The sequence below is a fragment of the Notolepis coatsorum genome (genome assembly GCF_963971535.1).
Source record: "Notolepis coatsorum genome assembly, chromosome: 1".
In the NCBI taxonomy this organism is placed as follows: domain Eukaryota; kingdom Metazoa; phylum Chordata; class Actinopteri; order Aulopiformes; family Paralepididae; genus Notolepis; species Notolepis coatsorum.
The window spans coordinates 238,791,620-238,818,270 of NC_140165.1; the positions used below are offsets into that span (position 1 = coordinate 238,791,620).

General features: G+C 41.8%; 2 protein-coding genes across 4 annotated transcripts in view; both read left to right on the forward strand.

The window, feature by feature from the left end:
* The window catches only part of npat (nuclear protein, ataxia-telangiectasia locus), a 40,963-nt gene extending 39,019 nt beyond the window's left edge, over positions 1-1,944 (forward strand). The window contains exon 17 of the mRNA XM_084331138.1: positions 1,811-1,944. Coding sequence (XP_084187264.1) covers positions 1,811-1,891 — 81 coding nt within the window. The 3' untranslated portion in view covers positions 1,892-1,944. The remainder of the gene's footprint in view (positions 1-1,810) is intronic.
* A 67-nt stretch (positions 1,945-2,011) lies between these two features.
* Positions 2,012-26,651, forward strand: part of vmp1 (vacuole membrane protein 1) — a 63,898-nt gene continuing 39,258 nt past the window's right edge. The window contains exons 1-5 of one of the 3 annotated variants that reach the window (XM_084331164.1): positions 2,012-3,310; positions 5,302-5,408; positions 6,058-6,190; positions 14,779-14,869; positions 25,769-25,879. In XM_084331164.1, the coding sequence (XP_084187290.1) occupies positions 3,243-3,310; positions 5,302-5,408; positions 6,058-6,190; positions 14,779-14,869; positions 25,769-25,879 (510 nt within the window). In that variant the 5' untranslated portion in view covers positions 2,012-3,242. Of the gene's footprint in view, positions 3,311-4,521; positions 4,656-4,957; positions 5,077-5,301; positions 5,409-6,057; positions 6,191-14,778; positions 14,870-25,768; positions 25,880-26,651 lie in introns of those variants that run through there. The other 2 variants (XM_084331165.1, XM_084331166.1) reach the window with 2 other exon arrangements.

Genomic DNA, 26,651 nt, shown 5'->3' on the forward strand with positions numbered 1-26,651 from the left:
ACACTTGACACAACACGCAACCACATTTTCACAACTTTTATTTAACTACATTGCAAAAGTCGTATACTTTTCAAAAAAAGTGCTTCATTTATGTGCCACATCTGCAACATCTCCTGCAAAAAGTGCTTCATTTATGACTGTGCAACAACTGCAACATCTCCTCTTCAACATTTCAATATAAAAATAAAATAAAAAACAAACAAGTGCATGATGTGCAATCTGAACATTCTAACATCAACACTTGGACAAAAAACACATTTATAGTGCAGCTGAGCTTATGAAAAAGTGCTTCATGTCTGTGCAACAACAGCAAATCACCGCATCTTATTAGCACTTATTGTCCACTCTTAACTCTCAAACATCAGGGGGGGTGGGGGGCAGACAGGCCTAGCCTACTTACACACATCTAATGAGAGAGATTGCACTTCTTTGACTGGGCAATGGCAGAGAAAGAGGGTTCATAGGAAGTGAGGGCTACCCGCAGTGATGCAAATGCTCATTTGTCAAGGAGGCACGGTTGCTTGTTTTAATGGCATTCATGTGAGAGAAACTGGATTCACAGGTGTATGTTGAGCCAAACATTGTTAGCACAGATATTACCAGTGTTTTTATTTTTGGGAATGTGTTGACATGAATACATTTTATCCAAAATGTTGTGGTGGATTCATTCTCAAGTGCCTGCTTCAGAGCAGATGATGCTTGCATGTCAATTATTTCAAGTTGCAGGAGACCTTCATCAATGTGAAGTGATGCAAGGAACTCTTGTCCTTTTGTGGAAATAGCAGCTACATTGGCAAATGGGTTGCTCACAAAATGCATCAATTCTCTGGGCATGTCAAATTCATCAAATCGACTTGCAAAGTTTTCCCTCAATTTATCAATGAAATCTGTCATTAATTGAGTGACTTTTGGCTCAATTGTGCGTGTGAACGTTGACATGAAAAGAAGAAAAAAAATTAAATTTTTTTTTAACTTTTTTTTTTAATTATCATGTAATCTTTTGCGGGTCGGTCAGAATCATCCTGCGGGCCGCCAGTTGAATAGCCCTGCTCTATAATGTCCGTGCGGAACCAATATTCCCAACAACAGTTCCGTATGTGAATTATGTCTAATCACCACAGGTGAAAGGTTTGCACCCTTACGCCAAGGTAGAAGCCTCGGAATTTCGGTAGGCGAATTGCTTTCCTAGATGTTACTTATGTGTCAGTTATGTTTTTACTTTTAACCAGGTAGGTTATTGATAATTAATTCTCTTTTGCAATAACGACCTGTTGAATGTAACTACAGTTCAATTGATTAAATTAGTTTAAGAGAATCTCAAATACATTATTATTATTACATTATTATAAGTGTGTAGTTAATTCTTTTTTACAGTTTTTGTATTTTTCTGACATGGGGGCTCAACAATAAATGACAATCAGAAATGTCAAGTTGCATGTTGTTATTCTAACCAGCTTAGTTCTGTTGCATTTCCAATTTATTTATTTAAATTATAAATGTAAAAATGTATCAGGAATCGATAAACAGAATCGATAATAGAATCGACTGGCTGCATTCATCATCGGTTCCATGGACACCGTGAATAAACAAGGCTTTACTGGCAGAGAATTCCATATCCTGGGGCCTCTGAAATGAATGCCAAACTGAGCAGTAGTTGTACGCGTTTTAGAGCTGGGCTGAGATGGATTTCTGGTGAAATATTAGTAGGAGAGCTTATTGGTTAACCCTCAGTGCCGTAGATGATCAAATTCCATGTATATGTTTATATTTCCATAATATTTAACTTTTTTCCCCCCCCTCCCCCCTTCAGAAACAGAAGAAACTCCTGGATTCCTTCCCTGACGACCTGGACGTGGACAAGTTCCTGTCCTCCCTGCACTATGACGAGTGACTCTTGAGCCCTGGTGGACGCAGTGAGGGGAGCACCTCCCGGTCGCTACACGTTTACATTATTGCCCAGGAGTAGAGCAAGCCATCCGACCACCATATCGGTGCCTACGGTTCCCGTTCGTAACCTTGCCTAAGTCCTTGTAAGCCTAAATGTCTTACTCGGCTTGTGGGATATACAGTGTTCCGCGCAGGTCTTTGGTGGCGCTGGCGGCGTGCCGGGGGGGGGAGATGCACCGTGGGCGGCAGGAGAACCGCACACGTGACACGAGACACGCCGTTACCGTCACGTCCGTTTAGGAAATCCACTCTTTCGTGGGTCTGTCTCGTTGTCGAGAAGAACTGTATGGGAAACACTTAAGTCCTGTAGACCAGCGGGTTCTCAAAGTGGGGCCCAGGGACTCCCAGGGGTCCTTGGGGAGGGTCCACAGGGTCCCCAGCAAAATGGGGGAATTGTTTATCTCACTAATCATTTCTTCACTAGAAGTTTAGCACAATTTAAAAGAATAAGCGTATTAACGACGACTCCGATTTCACCCTCCGCTCTGTCATCTCCACGCCTACAGACGGTTATGGAATTCTCAACTAAATAACAAATAACAACAACAAATATGGGGTGGGGACTAAATATTCTGAAGTGGGGGTCCAAAGCCTATTATGTATGAATTTGGGGGTCCGGTGTAGCGGTCGTGTACCATATTCGGGGTGGAATTATATTGACAACCGCTTTAGATCCAGGGCAGCATAGTGTGGCTCAAGTCTCCCAGATGCGTTGGGTCATATTACCCAGTGATGCAATGTTAAAATAAAAGGTTTGTGAACTCTGACCTCCAGTCGCTGACAACAACACCAACCACCAATATAATATTAAATGCGTGATGTTTTCAAAGTAGGGTATTTTTGAGGAAATGGCATGAATATTTTTAACTCGACTCGCATCAATTATATTGCTTAGTATAATGTATACTATGAATTTCATTCATGAAGACATATACATTTGGGTAAACCCTTGCTTCAGAAATAAAATGGTGGGTTTACCTGCCACTGTTATTATCCCCACCATGTGAGCAGATTCTTGGATAATTCATTTACTGTCTTTCAGTCACTTTGTTCCGGGTCGACACTTCAGCGAGGCTTTAGACTACAGTTACCCGTCAATACGACACGGATGCAGCGATTAACCCGGGTATGGGACGGCGCTCTTCAAGATGCACTCGAACCAACTCGCCCCGTGGTCGTACCAGCGCTGGGGACTTGTATTATGAAGGGCAGAGAGAAGAGGATCATCCCATGTGCCTGTTATAGTAACGACCGGTAGCTGCTGTCTACAGCCTCGTTGCAGATAACAGAAGAGGATGAAAGCAATAATAATATATATTGATGATAATAAGTTGATGTTCAAGAATCCGAACACGCCGTGCAGGTGAGATCATAGCCTCGCCCATGGTGCTGAAAGGATCACGTTTATGCTGCCAATCTCTGGTTTTAAGGTTTTAATAATATAATCCCTCCCAACCATTATTCCAGAGTGGTCTAACTGCTTTGGAAACACGTTTGACAGGATTTTAGATATTCGCTTCCCCTGGTTTACAGGAGTGCATCAACGAGGCATGTTCCACCCTCGTTGACCACAGATTTGGTTTCCCCAGTATCAGGGATTCCGGTCGATTGCTGTCGATTACAACATGTGCCTGTGGCCTTGTGTGGGGGAAAAAAATAGTCACTTTTATTTTCTTGTTTCCATATGTCCTCTCTTTCAACATGCTTTTTATATTGTCATCTTGTGTTCTCTTATGCCACACTGCAGTTGCAGGCTTGAACGAGAGCACTCTGAATCCATGGCAAGAACAAAGGTCGGATGACTTTAATCATCACTCTGGTCAATATTTGACTATTGAATTCGCCTAACACTGAATTTATATCATGTTATCATGATTGTCGCGTTACAGCCACTAGTTCATTGTTCATATGTTAATATCCTGTGAAAGGTAACTGTTGTGTATAACGGAGTTTCTTTTTTTCCCTCGATGTTAAACTAGATGGTTTTGAATTTTAGAAGCCGCTACAGCTAATGACTGTCTTGTTCATGCCTGCGCCCTCAGGTTTGATTTCCTCATACTTCCATGTTTAGACATTGTTTTAATAAAAACACTTGTACTGTCTCTGATTTTCCTCCCTGTCCTTTGTCATTTTTATCTCATCTTATAGGATCTTATATCAATTACCCTATCAACCATTTCCCTATCCCCACAGTATACTGAAATTACACATTATCCAGTGTTGCCCCATTTTCTACATGCTTGAAACTAAAATGTCGAAACTGATGTTTTTGTAAAAAAAATAAAAAAAAATGTATATTTTATATATATTTTTATATTATTATTATATCCGGACACTGCAACAGATTTTTTTTTTACTATTTGGCAACCTCCGATTGGACCACAAGAAAATACTTCTGGGTCTACGTGTTCAACTACGTGTTCATATACTTTTCACAATAAAGGTCGCTTGTTTAGTGCTAACTTTGCCTTTGGGGGGGTGGTGGTGGGCGAGGGGCTGGACGGGGCTGTTATGATCATCGTGACCAAGCACAGTTACCCCGAATGCCACGGTGAGGAGAGGACTGTAGCTTAGGGTTCCCAGAAATTTAAACATAATTCTTCAGTCACGTGACGTTGTGATGAAGTAAACGTCACGTGGCACATTTATTTTGGAAACATGACGAAGTACAAAGTTAATTTCCGGGTGACGAGAGAACAGGAGAGAAGGTAATGCCGACCATCTCCTTTCAACATCGCGTTATTCTTACAATTTATCATGTTTTATCCACCGCACGAGAGTAGCAGCGGTGGGGACGGATATGTTTTGAACACCTTTACTCGGATATGACCAAACGTTATTGAATTCGAACCCTTATTTTTGACCATTCAATGTCAACCTACTTAGCTTAGCCGTTAGCATTGTAACGGCTAAGCTAACCGGTTAGCTAGCATGGGGAGGCTGATGATGATGCACACGAATCTAGTGATCATCCCTCATTACAGACTAACTAACGACCTTCGACGTGAAGTTGTTTCAGTCGGCTGACCAGGCTAAATGATCACCCTTTGAGCGTTGCCTTTTGTCTGGTGTAACGTCGGTCATTCTAGGCTGGGTGAGCTAGGTGCTGTTAGCAAGAAGCCACAGGCAGTGAGTGTTGAATCATTGGGTTGGATTGACGTGAACAACCTGTCATTTTGTGTCGGACGATTTCATCATTGACCTATATTATTACTGGTACATTATTTTGTCAACCCGTTTTTTTAGCTCAATGCTGAAAAATGACACGGACGTTAAATGATCCCTTTTTAAGGATAGCCAGAGTTGACAAATGTTGCTATGCTTTTATGTTATGTCTTTTATTTATGTCTACAGATCACCTGACCTACTAAACAGTGAAATGGCAGCCAATGGGGCAAGCTGTGTTGAACAATCTCTGAAACGCGCACGAGCTAAAGACAAACGGAATGGCAATTCTACAGGTTGGTTAAAAAAAAAAAAAAAATTATCATTGGTGTTTAAATCAAACCGTTTTTTTAACCTTAATTTGCCCAGGGTAGGTTTCCCCGAGCACTGGTGCTTTTTTCCCAGCAGTGCCCCTGCTGCTTCACATTCACACACTTTTGCATCCATATCTGTGGTAAAGAGCAGTCAGAGAGATAACACAGGTCACAGAGTCCAAAAAGAGAAGGCACATAATCTCTGCTGCTCTCCGTTGGACCTTTTCCAAGCAAACCGTCCCACATAGAAACATGGGATTGAAGGGACAAAACCAGACATGTTTGTCGCCCCCACAATAATAAATCATGAGTCTAATATTACCAATAGACCAGCGCGTGTGATGTAGCGGTGAGTGTGATCAAGTCAAGTTTATTAGCATGTCCCAAACTGGGAGTTTCATGTTACAGCAGATAATAAGAACGCCAAAAACACAGTAAACATACATAAACAAGAAGAACATAGACAGACATGTACATGGTCACAAGATCAGATAATAACAGCTAAATAAGCAACTACAACCATCCCCCCACCCACCCGCCCGCCTCAAAGCTACCTCCTGCTTCCTTTATTGATGGCACGAATGGAGGTAGGAATTGATGGCAAGTCAAGGGGATTGTTTGTCTCCCCCAGACTCCTCGGTCAGAGAGAGGAGACTGAAGGATAAAGAGGACCGCCTGTCTCTGGTGCTCTGGAGGAGGCCCATCACCACACTGCACTACTTCCTCCTCGAGACGCTCGTCAAGCTAAAGGAGTTGACGTTGAAGTAAGAGACACCACACCAAGCACTGATTTAGGAGGGATGTGTCCAAACGGTTGACCTGTCGCTAAGCCCCGCTCCTTTTGTCTTGGTCCTCCAATCACAACTTTTGCTTCCCTCAGACAAGTGATGGTCGTGATTGGGAGGATCAAGAAAAGAGGGCAGAGCTTGTCGATTAGCTTAGTTGATCCGAGAGCTGCGAGATTGACCTTCGCATTTTTGTAATTTTCGGGCGTTTTCAAACTCTTACCTGGACCGGAAACATGTTTTACTGGAAGAGTACAACAAAGTACTGAAAGTACTACAAACAAAACGTAACTATCTCTAATATCATATTAAATCTTAAAGACATTGGGCCTCATTTATCAATATTCAGAAGACTCGTGATGATGTAATTTTAAGTCTAAATTAGTTGAATATCAGGTATGTATATTTAAAAAGCTCTCTGTACAAATTATTGTGTATTTTGCTTGATAAATGTTCACTGCTCACGTGTCTAATAATGCCCAGAGGATGGATACAAGTTTACAAACACTGAATAATTAACTACTTATAAAGAAATTACATGCTTGTGCTCTAGTGTGACATCTAGTGGCTGAATGTTACCTATAGCCCTCTTTAACACATTCAGTGCCACGCCCCTTTGACCATATATGGGCTAGAGTGCCAATAGACCTGTCGCTAAACCACGCCCCCTTTGAAAACTCGGACAAACAAAGACGACCGTGAATGACTCGTTGACGATGGCCGCAGGCAGCCCCTTTCCTGACTGTGATGCAAGCCTTGCTTCACAGTCACGAAAGGGGCTTGACCGCGGGAGATTTACCACAGCAGGTAATAGACCTGTTTTTTAAAGATAACACAAATATTTCATTTAGAAGCAGACGGAGGGTTACAATATGCAGTGGAAAAGTACGTTCATGAGATACACATTTACCTTAGACCTCCATGGTGATGCAAGCATTAGCTATAGATAACGTCTCGAGCATTATTTACAGTTGACTTGATTGAAGATTACAAGAACTATGACTATAATCCATGATTACTACTATTGCTGATACATTTAGTTTAAGGCTAGTGGTCCAACGCAGTATACGAGCTAGACCCGACAGTTGTGTCACTAGTCACTAGAATGAGGAAAAAAGTGAGAGCTGTCACTTGCCAACAATCCTCCTCCACAGGGGCGGCGGGGGGGAGGAGCTAGCAGGGTCTTAAGCCCCCTCTGAAAAAGGCTTAGCCCCCTCTAAGCCCCCCCTCCCAGTTATGATTTTTATTTTATTTATATATAAAATACATTACGAATGTATTTTAGCGAAGAACTGAGAAATTTGGCAGAGAAACGGCAACATTATCGTGGGTTTGCGTGATGAGTATCTCCACCTCTTTTATTGTGAAGCTGTATCTATCTACCGGACGTCATCAAAAGCATGTCTGTCACTATAGCCAATTGAAATGCTAGAAATGGTCACGTGGACTGGGAGAACCAATGGAATAGTCCCACCGGGACTACACCAATAGTCCCTAACGCACTTTCACTTCCGCGTTCGAGATGCGTGCGAGTTCAAAAAACAAAACAAACATCTTTGGATATAAATAAGAACGATTCGGGGAAATATAACGCTTCTTTTAATAAACAGGAGCCATACATAAAATACGGGTTTATCGCAACAGGTCGGTGATTCTTGCGTGCCGAGCCGACGTCCTCTCTGCATAATATGTGGCGACAACAACAACAACGAGGCAAGTTGGCAGATAAAGTAGCTGCTGCATTCAACGCCAATCTGGAATTGGAGGGCGGCGAGTGGATATGTGACATGTTTCAAACATTAGCAGGGATTTTGGAGGACTTAACAACAAACAAGGTAGGGTGAGTCGTGTTTGCATGCATTCTGATCTGTTCGTCACCCGCCGCGGTGATCTGACTGCAACAGCTGATCTGCTGTTCATGAATGAATGAATGAAAAACAGATTGCAGAACGGGTACAATACAGTACGGCGCAATACACACAATTGTTAAGGGATTGCAGACCAGAGAAAAACGTTTTTATTTTTTTTCAATATCAGTATATTAAATTAGCCATTGTTTTTGATCCTGGCCCGCCAAGAAACGGCTTGTGGAAAATATGGCCCGTGGCCAAACCTAATAGCCGACCCCTAGCCTATATTAGCCGGTATTTTGTTTGTTGCATTAAAATTCATTAGCCCCTGCTATAAACAATCCAGCCCCTCCAAAGCTCCCGCGAGGCCAATTCTCTGGCGCCGCTACTGCTCCTCCATAAAGGGGTAAGACGTCAGAGAATGGTATGCTGCACATTCTAGTTTACATCAGGTCAAATGATTGATTACACTAACTATAAATGTATAGTGATAAAGACCAAAGTAAAAAATACCTAATAATAAAATAGACCTAATAGGGGGCGACAGTGGCTTGGGAGTAGAGCAGTCGTCTGGTAATCCGGAGGTTCCCGGTTTGATTCTCGCTCCTCCCGGGCAGCGTGTCGAAGTCTCCTTGAGCAAGACACTGATGAGCAGGTTGGCACCTTGCATGGTTGCCTCCACCGTCGGTGTGTGAGTGAATGGGTAAGATGTGAGAAACAAATTGTAAAGCGCTTTGGATAAAAGCGCTATATAAATACAGACATTTACCATTTACCAAAATACCTGTAAATCACAGTATATGGTTACAGGACATAGCTTTTCTTATAACACTAAGTATAAGTTATATTTAATATAAATAAATGCATATACAACACATTCTCAAGATAGATCACTCTGATTAGAAAAGAAAACCCACCCACAACTAAAGTGTACATAAATAGCGACTATTTTTAATATATACAATAAATATACATGGATTTACAGTTACACAAATGGATGTACGATATAAACTGGAATAGCGAACAATATCATGTGTTGTTGTGATACTTCTATGGTAATTTAACATTATATTCTTGTAGCCAAATGAATGCTGTGACGAGGCTTAAAATTGATTTTGTCCCAACCCCAGACCCATAGTTCACAAATCGAATTAAAATGTTATCGCTGGATCCACATTGTCAATCTCCTGACCCGTTAGTCATAGTCACAACATTTGCTGTGATTATTGATGACCCTTGGAAGGAGAAACATGTTGATTTTGGTTACCCTGTAACCCCTCTTCTAGTACCTCCATTATGGATTAATAGCCTGGTCTGTTGACATTTGCAATATCAGCAACTGTTGATGAAGATCAAGTACTTTAACATTTTAAACCAGCAATCTGAGGGACACAGAGCAGCATAACTGGACCACTTTAACAACCTTCAGGTCAATATATCGAGGGTTGAATGCACTGAAATACAAGAACACCCTATAGAATATGTACTGTACTTTTACTTTTGAAACTTAATGCATTACTGTAGTGATTGTAATGGTACATAATTCACCCACGGACCTATTGTTAGGAACATTCTAGAAAATTAGTGCCGCCCGATCATTCTGGAACGCTGGTGATGATGTCATAGTAGAACCTTCTAGAACCTCTAAGCATTCTGTTTAGCTTTTTAGTAATGTCCACCTTCCATTGGGGGAGCCACAGGCCGGCACTCCTCATCTGGAGTAAGAGGGGAGGATAGAGGGGTGATGGATAAGGAGAGAGGGGTGATGGATAAGGGGAGAGGGATGAGGGGGAGAGGTGAATGAGCAGAGAGGGATATTATTCAGTTCATCAATGACATGATTGTAAAGCTGCACACATTCCATGATGCTCACTTTAGTCCAAAAACATAAATCAGACCCCTTTCATTGTCACTCATGTCCTGTCTTGGGTTGACCTGTGTCGTCTGTGAGGGCAATAACATCTCCAGCACACCTCATTCTGTGAAAAAAACACAAAAAGCTGAGTATTAGCTAAGCATAGACAGATACAGATTTAAGCGAACGCTTAAAGGAAAACTAGCTTATTTAACATCTTCCCTGGAGTTAGACAAGAAGATGCATACCTTTTTCGTCTCTGCATGCATTGGGCTTAGGGAATGCCTGGACCGTTAGCCTAGCTTAGCTTCATCACTGGAAGTTGGGCAGACATCTAGCCTAGTTCACTACAGTCAGGAAATATAATCAAAATACAACTCCCAAACGTTCCTGTAAACATGTTGTGACCTGTGTATTTACCACGTCTCCCAGTCACACAAGTCACATGAGTCTCTCAGTCACACAAGTCACACGAGTCTCCCAGTCACACAAGTCTCCAAGTCACACAAGTCTCCCAGTCACATGAGTCACACGAGTATCCCAGTCACACAAGTCTCCTAGACACAAGTCTCCCAGTCACACAAGTCTCCCAGTCACACAAATCTCCCGGTCACACAGGTCTCCAAGTCACTTGTGTGACTGGGAGACTCGTGTGACTTGTGTGACTGGGAGACTCATGTGACTTGGAGACTTGTGTGTCTGGGTGACTTGTGTGACTGGGAGACTTGTGTGACTGGGAGACTCGTATGACTTGGAGACTTGTGTGACTGGGAGACTCGTGTGACTTGGAGACTTGTGTGACTGGGAGACTTGTGTGACTAGGAGACTTGTGTGACTGGGAGACTTGTGTGACTGGGAGACTCGTGTGACTGGGAGACTTGTGTGACTGGGAGACTTGTGTGACTTGGAGACTTGTGTGACTGGGAGACTTGTGTGACTGGGAGACTTGTGTGACTGGGAGACTTGTGTGACTGGGAGACTTGTGTGACTGGGAGACTTGTGCGACTTGTGTGACTGGGAGACTTGTGTGACTGGGAGACTTGTGTGACTGGGAGACTCATGTGACTTGTGACTGGGAGACTTGTGTGACTGGGAGACTTGTGTGACTGGGAGACTCGTGTGCCTTGGAGACTTGTGTGACTGGGAGTCTTGTGTGACTTGTGTGACTGGGAGACTTGTGTGAGGGCAATAACATCTCCAGCACACCTCATTCTGTGAAAAAAACACAAAAAGCTGAGTATTAGCTAAGCATAGACGGATAATAATAATAGTTCATTTATGGAGCATCTTTCATACATAAAATGCAGCTCAAAGTGGATTTTATTGACGACAAAGTCCAGGACTTATTTACTAGCCCTGCTATCAATCCAGTCCAGAGTATAAGCTAACGTTATGATACAGAAAGCTAACGTTATGATACAGAAAGCTAACGTTATGATGCAGAAAGCTAACGTTATGATGCAGAAAGCTAACGTTATGATGCAGAAAGCTTATGTTATGATAAATAAGGCTAACGTTATGATGTAGAAAGCTAACGTTATGATGCAGAAAGCTAACGTTATGATGCAGAAAGCTTATGTTATGATACATAAGGCTAACGTTATGATGCAGAAATCTAACGTTATGATGCAGAAAGCTTATGTTATGATACATAAGGCTAACGTTATGATACAGAAAGCTAACGTTATGATGCAGAAAGCTATCGTTATGATGCAGAAAGCTTATGTTATGATACATAAGGCTAACGTTATGATGCAGAAAGCTAACGTTATGATGCAGAAAGCTTATGTTATGATACATAAGGCTAACGTTATGATGCAGAAAGCTAACAAGGTTGTCATTCGAGAGGTAGGGTCTGTGTCTTTTCGGAGCAGATACGAGAGCCCGGATATACGCTAGCTAGTTGGAAGTCAAAGTAAAATGTTAGCAAACTAATAGTTTGGTCTACGTTTCTAATACATGCCGTCAAATATTATGTCTTTATGAATTGACCTTACCTTTGAGCAAACATAAGTGTCCTTGGTAATGGTCTTCACATTCAGTTGTGTATGTGGTCGACGACACAGCAGAATCCATCGCTTGCATTTGTCGAGTTGTCTTTTGGGCTTCGGAAAAGGTATGAAATATACTCCTCCATCCAGTCTTTCAGGGTACCTGGTGTCCGAATTACAGATACCCCACGCACAGCGTTTCACCATCAGATATTGGGTAGATAATAACATATAAACTGAACTCTTCACAGTGGTTTCGATCACAGCCGTCTGGTTTGATACAGCCCACAAACCTAATTGACCGAGGTTTCTGTAGCGAGGATTTTTGCTGTGATATGATTGGACAAATTCTATTTTGGGGCGTGGTTTAGCGACAGGTCTATAAGGAAGTCAATGGGAGGTCGGGGGAAATTTGCGAACGCTTAAAGGAAAACTAGCTTATTTAACATCTTCCCTGGAGTTAGACAAGAAGATGCATACCTTTTTCGTCTCTGCATGCATTGGGCTTAGGGAATGCCTGGACCGTTAGCCTAGCTTAGCTTCATCACTGGAAGTTGGGCAGACATCTAGCCTAGTTCACTACAGTCAGGAAATATAATCAAAATACAACTCCCAAACGTTCCTGTAAACATGTTGTGACCTGTGTATTTACCACGTCTCCCAGTCACAAGTCACATGAGTCTCTTAGTCACACAAGTCACACGAGTCTCCCAGTCACACAAGTCTCCCAGTCACAAGTCTCCCAGTCACATGAGTCACACAAGTCTCCCAGTCACACAAGTTCACACGAGTATCCCAGTCACACAAGTCTCCCAGACACAAGTCTCCCAGTCACACAAGTCTCCCAGTCACACAAATCTCCCGGTCACACAGGTCTCCAAGTCACTTGTGTGACTGGGAGACTCGTGTGACTTGTGTGACTGGGAGACTCATGTGACTTGGAGACTTGTGTGTCTGGGTGACTTGTGTGACTGGGAGACTTGTGTGACTGGGAGACTCGTATGACTTGGAGACTTGTGTGACTGGGAGACTCGTGTGACTTGGAGACTTGTGTGACTGGGAGACTTGTGTGACTGGGAGACTCGTGTGACTGGGAGACTCGTGTGACTTGTGTGACTGGGAGACTTGTGTGACTGGGAGACTCGTGTGACTTGTGTGACTTGGAGACTTGTGTGACTGGGAGACTTGTGTGACTGGGAGACTCGTGTGACTTGTGCGACTTGTGTGACTGGGAGACTTGTGTGACTGGGAGACTTGTGTGACTGGGAGACTCATGTGACTGGGAGACTTGTGTGACTGGGAGACTTGTGTGACTGGGAGACTTGTGTGACTGGGAGACTTGTGTGACTGGGAGACTTGTGTGCCTTGGAGACTTGTGTGACTGGGAGTCTCGTGTGACTTGTGTGACTGGGAGACTTGTGTGACTGGGAGACTCGTGTGACTTGTGTGACTGGGAGACTCATGTGACTTGTGTGACTGGGAGACTCATGTGACTTGTGTGACTGGGAGACTCGTGTGACTTGTGACTGGGAGACCTGGTAAATACACAGGTCACAACATGTTTACAGGAACGTTTGGGAGTTCTATTTTGATTGTATTTGGAGTATATTTCCTGACTGTAGTGAACTAGGCTAGATGTCTGCCCCACTTCCAGTGATGAAGCTAAGCTAGGCTAACAGTCCAGGCGTTCCCTAAGCCCAATGCATGCAGAGAGACGAAAAAGGTATGTATCTTCTTGTCCAACTCCAGGGAAGATGTTAAATAAGCTAATTTCCCAAAATGTTGGAGTTTTCCTTTTAAACTATATCTTAAATTATGGCTATGGGTCTAAAACACCCCTCGCTTATCAATGACTTGCTTGCAGTCAACATGTACGAAACGGATTGTTTTTTCATTGGTACATTTCCGTTTTATACCGTTTTGAATACAAGTATAGTTTTGGAGAATTCTAGTAATTCCAGAGAAATTCCGCGATAATAGCTCTTTAGTGGAATACACAAAACACATAATTCTTTGGCTGATTTCAAATAAACGCTAGATTATCGATAGTATATGTGTACTTATGCACGCTAGAGAAGCGGGCTGAGAAATCTTATTATCCATGACCTGGTCAGCGCTAACGTCATACACACACACACACAGACACGCTGCGATGGCTGAGAAAAAAACATCTGATTAGCCCAATACTGGTAAAATAGAGTCCTTACCTCACATCAGATGTTCTTCAAAAAGATTAATCCAATTCCTGATCGCCATTCCAAATATTGACAGTGTTTATTGATCCAACGTTATAGTCCGAAACACATAATCGAAAGCTGCTCCCAGCCTCCCCAGTGAATGTGGTATACGAGACGGCTTGCCAGAGAAGGGAAAACCCCGGACCGGACTTTTTTTCTGATTCACATGCCCACCCAATCCAATCCAATGATGTGCAATACCATCCGGGAGACGATAGGCGGCGGTATTTGCAATTTTTTCGAGCTCAGACCCATTCACAATGATAACGTCAGGCTGGATGGGTGAAAAATGAATGGATATCGCTAATAAAAGAAATAACGATTAAAAACAGAGTTTTCTCGGGCCTTGGCACTCAACGCATGGCGAGTTAAGACTACTAATCTCGTCGTTGGCAATGAATGTGTTAATGAGAACACAGAACCCACTCCCGGTGTTGTCGTGAAAGCTAAAACTGAGTTTGGCTAGTTCCAAATCGCCACTGGAACGATTAGCTACAGGGGAAAACTCTACGTTTTTTCCCCCCAGACACGGGTTTAGATGGCATCAGTTGTACTTGTCCCTTAAAAAAATAAAAAAGTGATAACACTCAGAATCACTCAGTGGCTCACTGATGTCTTCTGCCTCCCTGTGCAGGTTGTGGCAGCGAGGAGGTGCAGTGCTGTTGTTCCTGGTGGTGTGCTCCCTCTTCTCCTTCGCCTACTCCACTGAAGGAACCCACCAGAAGGTAAGGAGCGAGGAACTCTACAGCGGTGCTCGCAACGTTCGCTGCCTTTCACCTTAACCACCCTCTTTTAATGGAGACAGGACGGAGGTGGGAGAACCAGGAGATCCGCATCAACTCCCACATTAGGGCCGCTAATAATTCCATTCAGAAACTGCTCCTCCAGGCATCAAAAGTTCAAAACCATAATAAAAACGACAAGCGGAACTCGTTTTGTAACTCATTTTGTTCCTTTAGGCCACGTTGTGTACTTGGAATCATTATGAGCGGATTTCAATGAACGGATAATAATAAACTATTTGTACAGCAGTGATGTAGACACAAAATAGACATACCGTAGGCATAACATTTTTATAAAATTGGCACAATTATAGACGGGAATTTGATATCAAAACCTCTCGGAATTGTTTTAATAGATTTGTCATTAAAATCTATGAAAAAAAGATTACTAATTCAATTCCATGCATTTCAGAAAACTATCCGAGTCAGGTAATCACCAGTCTAATTACATGATTGATTGATTGATTTGAAAACTTTATTAACAGATTGCAGAATGGGTACAATACAGTACAGCGCAATACATACAATTGTTAAGGTTTCAAGTTTCAAGTTTCTTTAATAGTTGTCATACAGAAGTACAGAATACTTTTGTACAAAATGCTTCTTACTGTTGCGCTCCAGAGACTGTGCAAGACGAGATAAGTATGAAATAAAAACATAGTAAAATTAGAAGTAAAAAAAAAAAGGTCAGTGTTCAGTTTAGACATATGTACAATGTTCGATGCAGAATAGACGTAGTTACCATACAATACTGTGCAGTGTACTAATATACAATACTATATACAATACTATATAGTGCAAGGCAGAAATGGAGAAATGGGACGAGTGTACTAATATACAATACTATATACAATACTATATAGTGCAAGGCAGAAATGGAGAAATGGGACGAGGTGCAATTTAGGTACAATTCACAGTAGGTGTACGAGTTGTAGTGCAGATAGGGGATGCAGACCAGAGAGACTTTCGTCTTGTTTACATCAGGGTCCCCCATTTTCAATAAATCATACATACATTAGTGTATTCTACCTGTTACTAATTACATTAGTGTATTCTACCTGTTACTAATTACATTAGTGTATTCTACTGTACCTGTTATTATGACTTTTGGTTGAACTATGTGTTTTCTTTGAACGTCTCTGTCTCCCCACCAGCCGTTCTATTGGCCGTGTGAGTCACGTGACTCGTTGGCACCTCTTGTCTCCCCACCAGCCGCTCTATTGGTCGTGTGAGTCACGTGACTCAGCTTGTAATATTAGCTCCTTGTTGCCGCCTTTTCTCTTCAACTGAAATGATGATCAGGCTGTGAAACGTAACCACATGTTAACACTTTGATTACCGGCCATTAACATGGTAAAACATGGTTGAATGCCAGCACCCACTTCAATGATAGCGTTGTGAACGCATAATCTCTGTCTTAAATTATGGTTATGTGTCTAATCTGCCCGTCGTTTATCAATGACTTGTTTGCAGTCAACATTGTCGAAACGGATTGTTTTTTAATCGCTTCATTTCAGTTTTATAGCATTTTGAAAAGCCCTCGTTTTCAAGGAAAATATAAAGATTCCGTGATCAAAGGCATTTACTGGAATATTCTGGAATAGACAAACGTTGTCATTTTTCGGCCTATTTATGAATCGTTTTCAAAGAACCGCTAGATTATCGATAGTATATGTACTTATGCACGCTATAGAAGCGGGCTGAAAAATCGATTATCTCATTTCCTGATCGCTCACACAGCCACACACACACAATGGGCAAACGCTGATATATAGGTCAAAACCGATCCGATTATCCCAAGACTGGTAAAATAGATTCCTTACCTTAGATCAGATGTTATCCAAAAAGATTATTCCATTTCCTGATCGCCATTCCAAATATCGATCACGCTTATTGGGTACTGTAAATACATAATCCACGCGTTTTCCGGGCCGGCGAGCACAATGGATTCTTCAGTTGGCCTTGACGGAAAAGTAAAATGAGGAAACTGCCCCCCCCCCCCCCCCCCCCCCCCCTTCGTCAGTCTAAAGTAATGGGGTGCAGTACAATAAGATAAGATAAGATAAGATATTCCTTTATTGATCCCCTTGGGGAAATTCAGGCATCATAGCAGCATGGGGGGGAGGGGGGGGGGGGGGGGTACAGGTAGTAAAACAACACAGTATACAGGTAGTAAAAAAACAACACAGGCAGTGTAAACAATTTGATCAATATGGTCAATATAATTTACTATCTGACTAGCTGAGGAATATTCACAATACATACCACAGGGAGAGATGATAGGGGGCGGTATTTTCCCAATTGAGCTCAGAGAGTCTGCAACACTAGCGTGAGGCTCGATTGATGAAATATGAATTCAAATCGCCAATAAAAAAAAACGACAAACAAACGCTATATAGCGTTGGTGGGCACTCAAAGGTCGGCATGAACTAACGACAAAACTAACGATGGCTGGCATTCAAAGTGTTAAAGGGGACATGCATTATAAATAGTTTTTTATGTGTTTAGCATGGTTTTATAGTAATGGGGGTTAGTATCAATGGGTCTGTTTCTAATGACCATATTGACTCATCAGTCTAGTCTCGAGTTCACAAGATCTTCCCTCACTCAACTAAGCTGTTCTGATTTGACGGTATTGCTGACGTGAATAGGGTACTGATTTGCATAACTAACCTCCCCTCTATGGTTGACAGCGACAGCAGAGCGAGTGGAAATTATCTTCACTTCCTCAAACAGAGCGAGGCAGAGAGTGCATAGTGTAACCCGACACTTCCTCAAACGGGTTTTGACGGCGAGCAGGGAGCGGACGAGCGAGAGAGGGAGAGAGATGAGAGAGAGAGAGGGACCCGTCTTCTCGCACACACACAGCGTTTACAGTGCTCTGTGCCTCTGTGTGTCCCTCTATCTCTCCCTCGCAGTCGAGCACCAGCATATCACTGTAATATCTTTGTGCATGCTCCCACACGCACGCCTGTATTCCGATCCGTACAATAATAATCACAGGACAGGGGTATATATTGTCATTTGAAACAAGTTACCAATACATTGTCCCGTGGGATTATGCCCCCCCCCGCAGCGAAATTAATTAGTATCCCCCTCAGTCTCTCTCTATCTCTCTCTGTGCCAGTCGCAGACTGTGTGGATGATTGTCACTCAAAGTGCTTATGGGCGGAGCCAGGCCAACACAGCCTGAAATCCAAAGTGAGAAAAATGTGGCCTTTGAGTACTTGATTAGAAATATAATGCATTTTTTTTAAATAAAAGCTTACAGATGTGTTCAATAGACTCACAGGAATTGTGTAAAGTTGCCCAAATAGTGCTAGGAATAGCAATGCATGTCCCCTTTAAAACAGCACTAGCTAGCGAGCATGCTACACAGCCACAGTTTGCTGGAGTGATCACCGCCTAAGATGCGTTTGCTGCAATCGTGTAACAAACATCTCCTGTTAAACACTTATATACGAGATGCCTAACATTCTAAAGATGAGCAGTAGTTCCATCGCAGCTGCCAGGGAGCAGAATAGACCCTTTTCACAGCATTTTTTATTTGATTTATTATTATTTAACCAGGCAGGTCAATTAACACTTTCAGAGCCCAAGCGATTTACCGCTTGAATGCCCACCATCCACTTCAATGTTAGCGTTAATAACGCCTAATCTATGTTTTAAATTATGGCTATGTGTCTAATCTGGCCGTCGCTTATCAATGACTCATTTTCCAGTTAACATTGTCGAAGCGGATTGTTTTTTTATCGGTTCATTTTCGTTTTATAGCATTTTGAAAAGCCCTCGTTTTCAAGGAAAATATAAATATTCCATGATAATCGCCCTTTTCTGGAATATTCTAGAACAGTGGTTCTCAAACTGTGGTACGCGTACCACTAGTGGTACTTGGTGGTACTGCTGGTGGTACTTGAAAACATTTACAAAATGTAACATCGAATTAGACACACAAGCATTAACAGTAAACATCCAGTAAAAAATGTTTTGCAGTCAGGCCACTGAACTTAGAAGCAGGCCAGGCCAGTGTTTCTGGTTGCGGCGGCTCGATAGTTAGATACCGTAATTCCTCTAATAGTAACCGGGTCTCAAATACAAGCCGGGTCTCTATTAATGGCCGGGTGCGCTCTTGAGCTAAGCAATTATAAGCCGGCCTCCTAATACAAGCCGGGTTACTAATATACTGAGCTGCATACTGAGCTAGTTACTTGATTTCACTTTGAAAACGTTGAAATGACCAGTGACCACCTGTAATTGCACTGTTTACTATTTCATACAGTACTTGGTTTCAATAAATGAACCCAGTACATTTTACTGGGTTCAAACTGACACAAAATGTTGATTTATTCATTATGATCCGTTTGAAAATTTGAAATATAGGCCTCCCTCTTATACAGGCCTCCTCCTAATACAAGCCTGGTACCCGCTACAGTTGAAACAAATACAAGCCGGGGTTACTATTAGAGGAATTACGGTAACCTAAGTGGGGAACAACCAGGAGATCACTGTGACAGAGAGTAATGCAGTCTAAACGGTCATAAATCTTTAATTCAACTTCAGCCCTGATCATAACAATTTATTTTTAGATTTTTTTGTAATAATTAGTCAGATAAAAAATCTGACATTACAAAAAATTCATCAAAATCTGTGTTGCTGCTAATCATTGACACATGCCTAGCCTGTAACAACCCCCCCCCCATAAAAATGTACTTTGCATTTGATATATTGAAAATATTTTACTTTTTGTGTTTTTTTTTTTTTTTTTTACAATAATTTGTGATGCCATCACACAAACTGGCATTTAAAGGGTAAACATTAAAAAATGTATTGAATATGTGTTTTCTTTTCTTTTTTACAATAATTTGTGATGCCCATCACAAACACTGGCATTTAAAGGGTAAAAATTCAAAAAATCCTGCACCAGAATGCAGGAAATTAAGTTTTTGTAACAAAATAATTGTGTGTGAGTGAGAGAGAGAATGATGGACAATCGCTTGCTGTGTGTGAGAGAGAGAGAGAGAGACAGACAGACAGACAGACAGACAGACAGACAGACAGACAGACAGACAGAGAGAGAGATAGAGAGAATTAAGTACATTTGCTGAAATACAGTTGTTCTTAATTTTCTCACTTGCTATGTGAGAATGTTAGTTATTATGTTCTCAATGCCCCTTCAGGGCTCTACGCTAACCTTTTTCACTAGGGGCACAGGTGCTCCTAAATGAAAAAATTTAGGAGCACACAAAGAAATTTAGGAGCACCCAAAAATATTTAGGAGCACAGTGAAAATATGTCAAGTAACAAGAGTTTATTTTTTTTTCAAAAATAAATGTATATTTGTACTGTGCGTGCATGTGCAAACGGGACACATCTGTGCAATAGCACATACCACCAAAGTCACTGGCCCACTGTGTGCGTGTGTGTGTGTATCTGCGTGTGCAAACGGGAATGGGACGGACATTTGAACTATTAATTAAGTGATTAATGCCTACTATGGCAAAGTTGTAGCCAACAACTAGGCCTAATAAGAAAGGCAGTGATATTGAACAAAAACAACCAGGGCCATCAGTAGAGGGGGGAGCTAGTGTTGCTCTTTTAGAAAAATAATCCTTTCAGGGTTGCCTATTGAAATACTGTACACCTCCAGTACAGTAGTTTGCGTGTCAGGTAGACCATTGATTGACAGTCGATTCTGCCAATTACGACGTCACACCGTTGCACTCTGGCCGTCCGGCGCTGCAGCTGGACCCTATTGCCACACCGCTTGCACTCTGGCCGTCCGGCGCTACAGCTGGACCCATTGCCCACCTCTGCGGTTGATAACGCTAGCCAAGTTAGCTGTACACACATACACAGTGGGCCAGTTGTAGGGGTGTAACAATGCATCGCAATGCATCGATCCTACTTTGCAATATTTACAAAACATGACATTGTTTTCGAACTCTAGCCATGGGGAAATGTTTAGTCAATTCACGTTAAATTTGTATGTCTTCCCTCCGGCTCCAGTGGGTGTAGCTTCGCTAGCTACAGTGGCTACATTGGGTGCTACAGTGGGTGTAGCCTCGCTAGCTTGGCCAACTTCGCTAGCATGCTGGCTAGCGTCAGTATCTTGGTTAACGTTAACCATCACCTCTGTAACATGAGCTGCCTCGCCTGACTTCTCATTCTCCGGTATCTTTCGCGCAAAATAAAAATGAATGGGCTTCGACATGGCTGTATTATTGTTTGACTCAGACAGTGACGCAGCCGCTGATCATTACTTTCGGTTTCCAGTCGCGTGACCACAGGAAACTACTGTGATTGGAACGTTTATGCGGCTGTGAACTGTGGGACTTGTAGTTTTTTAACGATTCTCGCAGCGGAGGAAAAAAAAGGACGAATGAGAGGCTGTACTCTGCACTCGCTGGCCCCACTCGCACGCCGTGCGAGTACTTGATTTTGCATGTTCGCACGCACATATTTTTAGGGGCATATGCGAGCAATATGGTCGCACTGTAGAGCCCTGTATGAGTTGTGTGGAAGCGTTTGCTAGTTCTAGTGCTATCCCTTTGTACATTGTGGCTGTGTCTGACAAAAGTTAACGATACATAATGGTATTAGGAATACATTTGCCTCCTGCGTGAACTGCGCATAGCTGAATAGACTATATTTTAACACCGGTCATATGGTGGTACTTGGAGAGCCAGCTACGTTCTCAGGTGGTACTTGGTGTAAAAAGTTTGAGAACCACTGTTCTAGAATACACAAACGGTCATTTTTCGGCCTATTTATGAATAGTTTTCAAATAAACGCTATATTATCGATAGTACTGTACGTGCACGCTATATAGGCGATCTGAAAAATCTATTCTCTGATTTCCTCAAAGCGATCGCCCACACACACACACACACACACACACATAGGGCGAACGCTGAGATCTCGGCGAATACAACTCTGATTATCCCAAGACTTGTAAAATAGATTCCTTACCTCAGATCAGATGTTCTCCAAAAAGATCATTCCAATTCCTGATCGCCATTCCAAAAATCGATCGCTTTTATTGATCCAACGCTACATACTGTACATGTATTCCACGCTGTTCTGAGCCTCCACAATGAATCCGATCGGCTCGTGTTACATGCCTGAGAAGTAAAAGATGGATTCCGGATTTTTCTTTTCTCATCCATTTTCATTGAGTCCATTCCAAAAGGGTGCATTACCATCTGGGAGACGATAGGGGGTGTTTTTTTCACATCTGAGCTCCTACAGGCGGGAGACTCTGTTGATGAAATATGAATTCAGATTGCTAATAAAAAAATTAAAACGATAATTGTCGTCGTGGGCATTCAGGCATTGGGCTGATAAAACGTCTTATCACGTTTTGGGCATTGAAAGTGTTAAGAATAAATTCCTATTTACAATGACGGCCTGGCGAGAGGACAAAAGGTCCCCTCGGAGGGTAACGGGGAAAGAGGACAACATTTTTTAAATAAATAGAAAAGAGACGGATGGTACATACATCACAGAGGTAAGGGAAATAATTATATTATAGAAATGTTTGCCTTGTCACACAGGTGTAACCATTGATATAGAATAATAAACGAATGATTCATTGTTCTACATCTGTAGTTATGCCTCTGTTTACCTATCTAATGACGAGTCAAAACTCCTGTGGAAAGGGCCTATTGTAGAGTTGACATGGCTTCCACACAACTTCAACGTAAACTCCTCTGGAGATGGAAGTGTTTTTCTTGGCGATGTTAATATTCAACATCTCTGCTCCTTCTCTCTCTCTGTATGTTAAAGGTTAAATGATTGTCACTGTTTATCCAGATAAACAGCATTCCTAGATTAGAACGTACGGCTCAGGAGATAACTATGTCTGAGTGGTACTAACATTCTTCTTTTGATTATAAAGACAGGAGATTGTATTAGGTTTAGTCAAGAGTTTTATTTCACAAACTCTTCATCATAGATTATACTGTGTATGACTAAAATAAAAGTCATAAGAGGGTTTTCAACTACAACAAACACTCTAGAATGGACTACGTTTGAGTTCCCGCCAGTTGATTTATATTAGCAAAGACGAGATCAACTGGATTCCAAGCTGTTCCCCAGCAACACAATTCCACAGAAACCATCTATAGTTTATGGAGCCGATACCAACCAACAGGGCTATTATTACGCTATTGGAAGAATTTCCCCAATACTAAAACATGATAACCGAGAACAGAAATCAAAGTAAAGCCACTTAGCTTTCTTTTTTTGTGTTCTTTTTTTTATTATTTTTTAAACAAACATATAAACAAACATGAAATCACATCCAATGAAATCACCATATAGTTGAATGTCTTATACAGGATATACCCCCAATACCTGCTATCTAATACCCTACACACATATGCTCTAGCTCGTACCCCCCCTCCCGGACCCCCCATTGGATAATCCATCCATTATCCCACGCTCCTAACCAGACACTACAATTATATGCTAGCTTTTATTATCTCCACCACTTCTAACCACATTTTCATTTTTGATTCATTGAGACCCAAAATTCTTGCTGTAGATATTTCTTGATAAATCACATCGAGATATGTAATAATCCAGACCTTTCGGCACATTTATTCCGGTTGGAACCATCGTGATGCTATCAGCTTTTTAGCCACTGTGATACCCGATAAAACCAATCTCTTTAGCTGTGGATGTACTGCATTCTCAAAAACATCATTCAGCAGTAATACAGAGGGGTGTACAGGTATATTCAGAGTTAAGAGATTTGATAATTGCTGGGTCACCTCTTTCCAGAATATTTTAACTGGTGGGCAGTCCCAGTACATGTGCATAAATGTCCCCTCGTCCCCATTTGTACATAAGGAGCATTTGGAGTCGCGGCTACGTGGCGTAGTGGGAGACGTAGTGAAATCTGGAGACGCTGGGCTCGCCTGTTCGAGCCCAGCGCTCCACATTTGCTTTCAGTTTAGCTGGTCGTCCGTACTAATACACATTGGCCGTATTAGGGGGTGGGAAACTGATGGGTGGGGATCGGGCGTTGTGGACAGCGACTCCTACAGGTCGGTTGGTGCGCCTGCGCAGTAGAATCAGGAAATGTCGGGGGCAGCGTGAGCCTCCCACGCATTACTCCTCGCCACTGAGAGATCGAGCTGCGCATGTGAAAAGATGCGACTGCTGTTACCTCAAGTACCGGAGGGGACTTGTGCTATGTATGACTTAGTCCACATTGCAGCCGGCTTGTGGGAGGAAAGAAACAGCGTTCGTGACAGGGGAGGGTTGAATTGGATGATACGAAATTCGGATGGGAGAAAATATAGAAAATGGGAGAAAAAGTGAAAAAAAAGGAGCATTTGGAGTCTTGTTTGCCACTTAGCTTTCTGCATTTTTGACATATGGAAAGATATTGGATGTCTAATGGAGAATATGGATTGTAATCCCATCACTTTTGCAGTGACCCTAAATGAATGGTCTTAGTTTTCAGTTTCACTAGTCACATCCCTGTCCTTTTACAGTAGAGAAGTGAAATTCTAGCAGCAACAGTGTAAACGATAAAAAATTCTAAATAGCAGCATAACAACAAATAAGAAATTAAGAATAGCAAACATCAATTCTACGTGTACTGTGTGCAAATCAGTGATATGGGCAAGTCAATAAGGTGTGCAAATCCGTAGCAGTGACTGCTCTAAAGTGGCACTGTCGCTCAGTCTCAGTTCGTTAGTGCTATTTGTTCATGAGTCTGACTGCCTGGGGGGAGAAAACTGTCCCGGAGTCTGCTGCTAGTCTATACTGTTCAGTTGAAGTGTCCTCTGTAGACACTGTTATCAGTAGATAAGGGGACATATTATGGAAATGTTATTTGTTTGAAGTCCTCAGATTAACAAGCCCAAAGGAGCTGTTCATAACTATTGCCTGTTGTGATGTCGCACCAGGGACACAAGCAATTAATTGGCTTTTAATTCATCAATCAGCTGTGCTTTTTGGAGCCAGGAACACCGCCTACCTAATAATGTACTGCCCAGTTTTGTAAAAGTAATTTAGTCTTGGGCATAGCAGGGAAGCCATGGAGGGAGTTCTGTGTTCCATCCACCAAAATGTTTAAACTTAAAAGATTAAGTTTAGATTTAGACTAGTTTCTATTTAGACTCGTTTCTATTTACACTAGTTTAGATTTAGACTAGTTTCTATTTAGACTAGTTTCTATTTACACTAGTTTAGAATTAGATTGGTTTCTATTTACACTAGTTTCTATTTAGACTAGTTTCTATTTAGACTAGTTTAGATTTACACTAGTTTAGATTTACACTAGTTTATATTTACACTAGTTTAGATTTAGACTAGTTTATATTTGGACTAGTTTATATTTACACTACTTAGACCTGTTTCTATTTAGACAAGTTTCTATTTACACTAGTTTCGATTTAGACTAGTTTCTATTTACACTAGTTTAGATTTAGAGTACTAGTTTCTATTTAGACTAATTTAGATTTACACTAGCTTCTATTTAGACTAGTTTAGATTTAGACTAGATTCTATTTAGACTTGTTTCTATTTAGACTTGTTTCTATGCAATAAAAAAAACTAAAATCTGCCACGTTGTCAGATTAGATGAGTAGAGCTAAGAGAGTAGCTCATGTACACGGGTACTATGAATTTAACTGTTCTAGGCCATGGAAATGTATTGAAAACATATTGGAATTCTTATAAATCTGGTGGCAGTTTAGGACTCATTATCGGCACTGAACCAGTGCATCCCTCGATCCATTAATACAGTCTTGTCATTTCTGCTCCATCTGTTTTCTCCCCCGTCTATTCCTCCACTCAAATGTCCCTCCTCCCTTCTCCCCTCTGCAGTATGTCCAGTACCTGGAGAAGAGGTTTCTATGGTGTGCCTACTGGGTAGGCCTGGGCTTCCTGTCTTCAGTTGGCCTGGGAACCGGCCTTCACACCTTCCTCCTCTATCTGGTGAGGTCACACACCGAGGTTCAATCATTTAGGCTAATAAAGAAGACCTACTGATCTAGGATCAGACGACACGGTAGGCCCTGCACATTATTCAGCCAGTGTCGGTCTTCGGTAGGCCTTGGGACTGGCCTTACATACCTTCCTCTGTCTGGTGAGATGATGTGCTGTAGAGAAGAGGACAGTTCGTTCACTCAGATTAAATAATTTTGATTCATACAGGAGGCTGATCTAGTTCTAACTATCTGGGCGTAATGAATGAGCAGGTGGATGGAACGCTACTCTGTGACAGGGCTGTACGCTAAGCTTTTTCACTAGGGGCACAGGTGCCCCTAAATGAAAAATTTAGGGGCACAGAATCTTTTTTATGTGCACTTTTTTTAAATAACAATTGTACCATTATAGTGCAAGAAAATATGTTCCTGCCTCATTACTGTGGTCCTTTTATTTAACATTTAAGTGCTTTTGTTTTCAGGTTTATCTTTTATAATGAACAAACTGAAGTATTACCACAGCTGCAAACATTTCTTCTTTCATTGATAACAGTGTTCATTAGGGATGGGTTAGGATCGTTAGGATTTTATCGATACTACAGTACTCTTATCGATTCGATACTGCTTAACGGTTCGGTACTTTATCGATACTCTTATCGGTTATTTTTGATTATTTTGCAAGCATTTATTTTCTTTATAAGAACATAATCGACATTGCTTTATTATTCTTTTATATAACTATATTACTGCACATGGCTACTTTTTGATCAATTAATACAAGC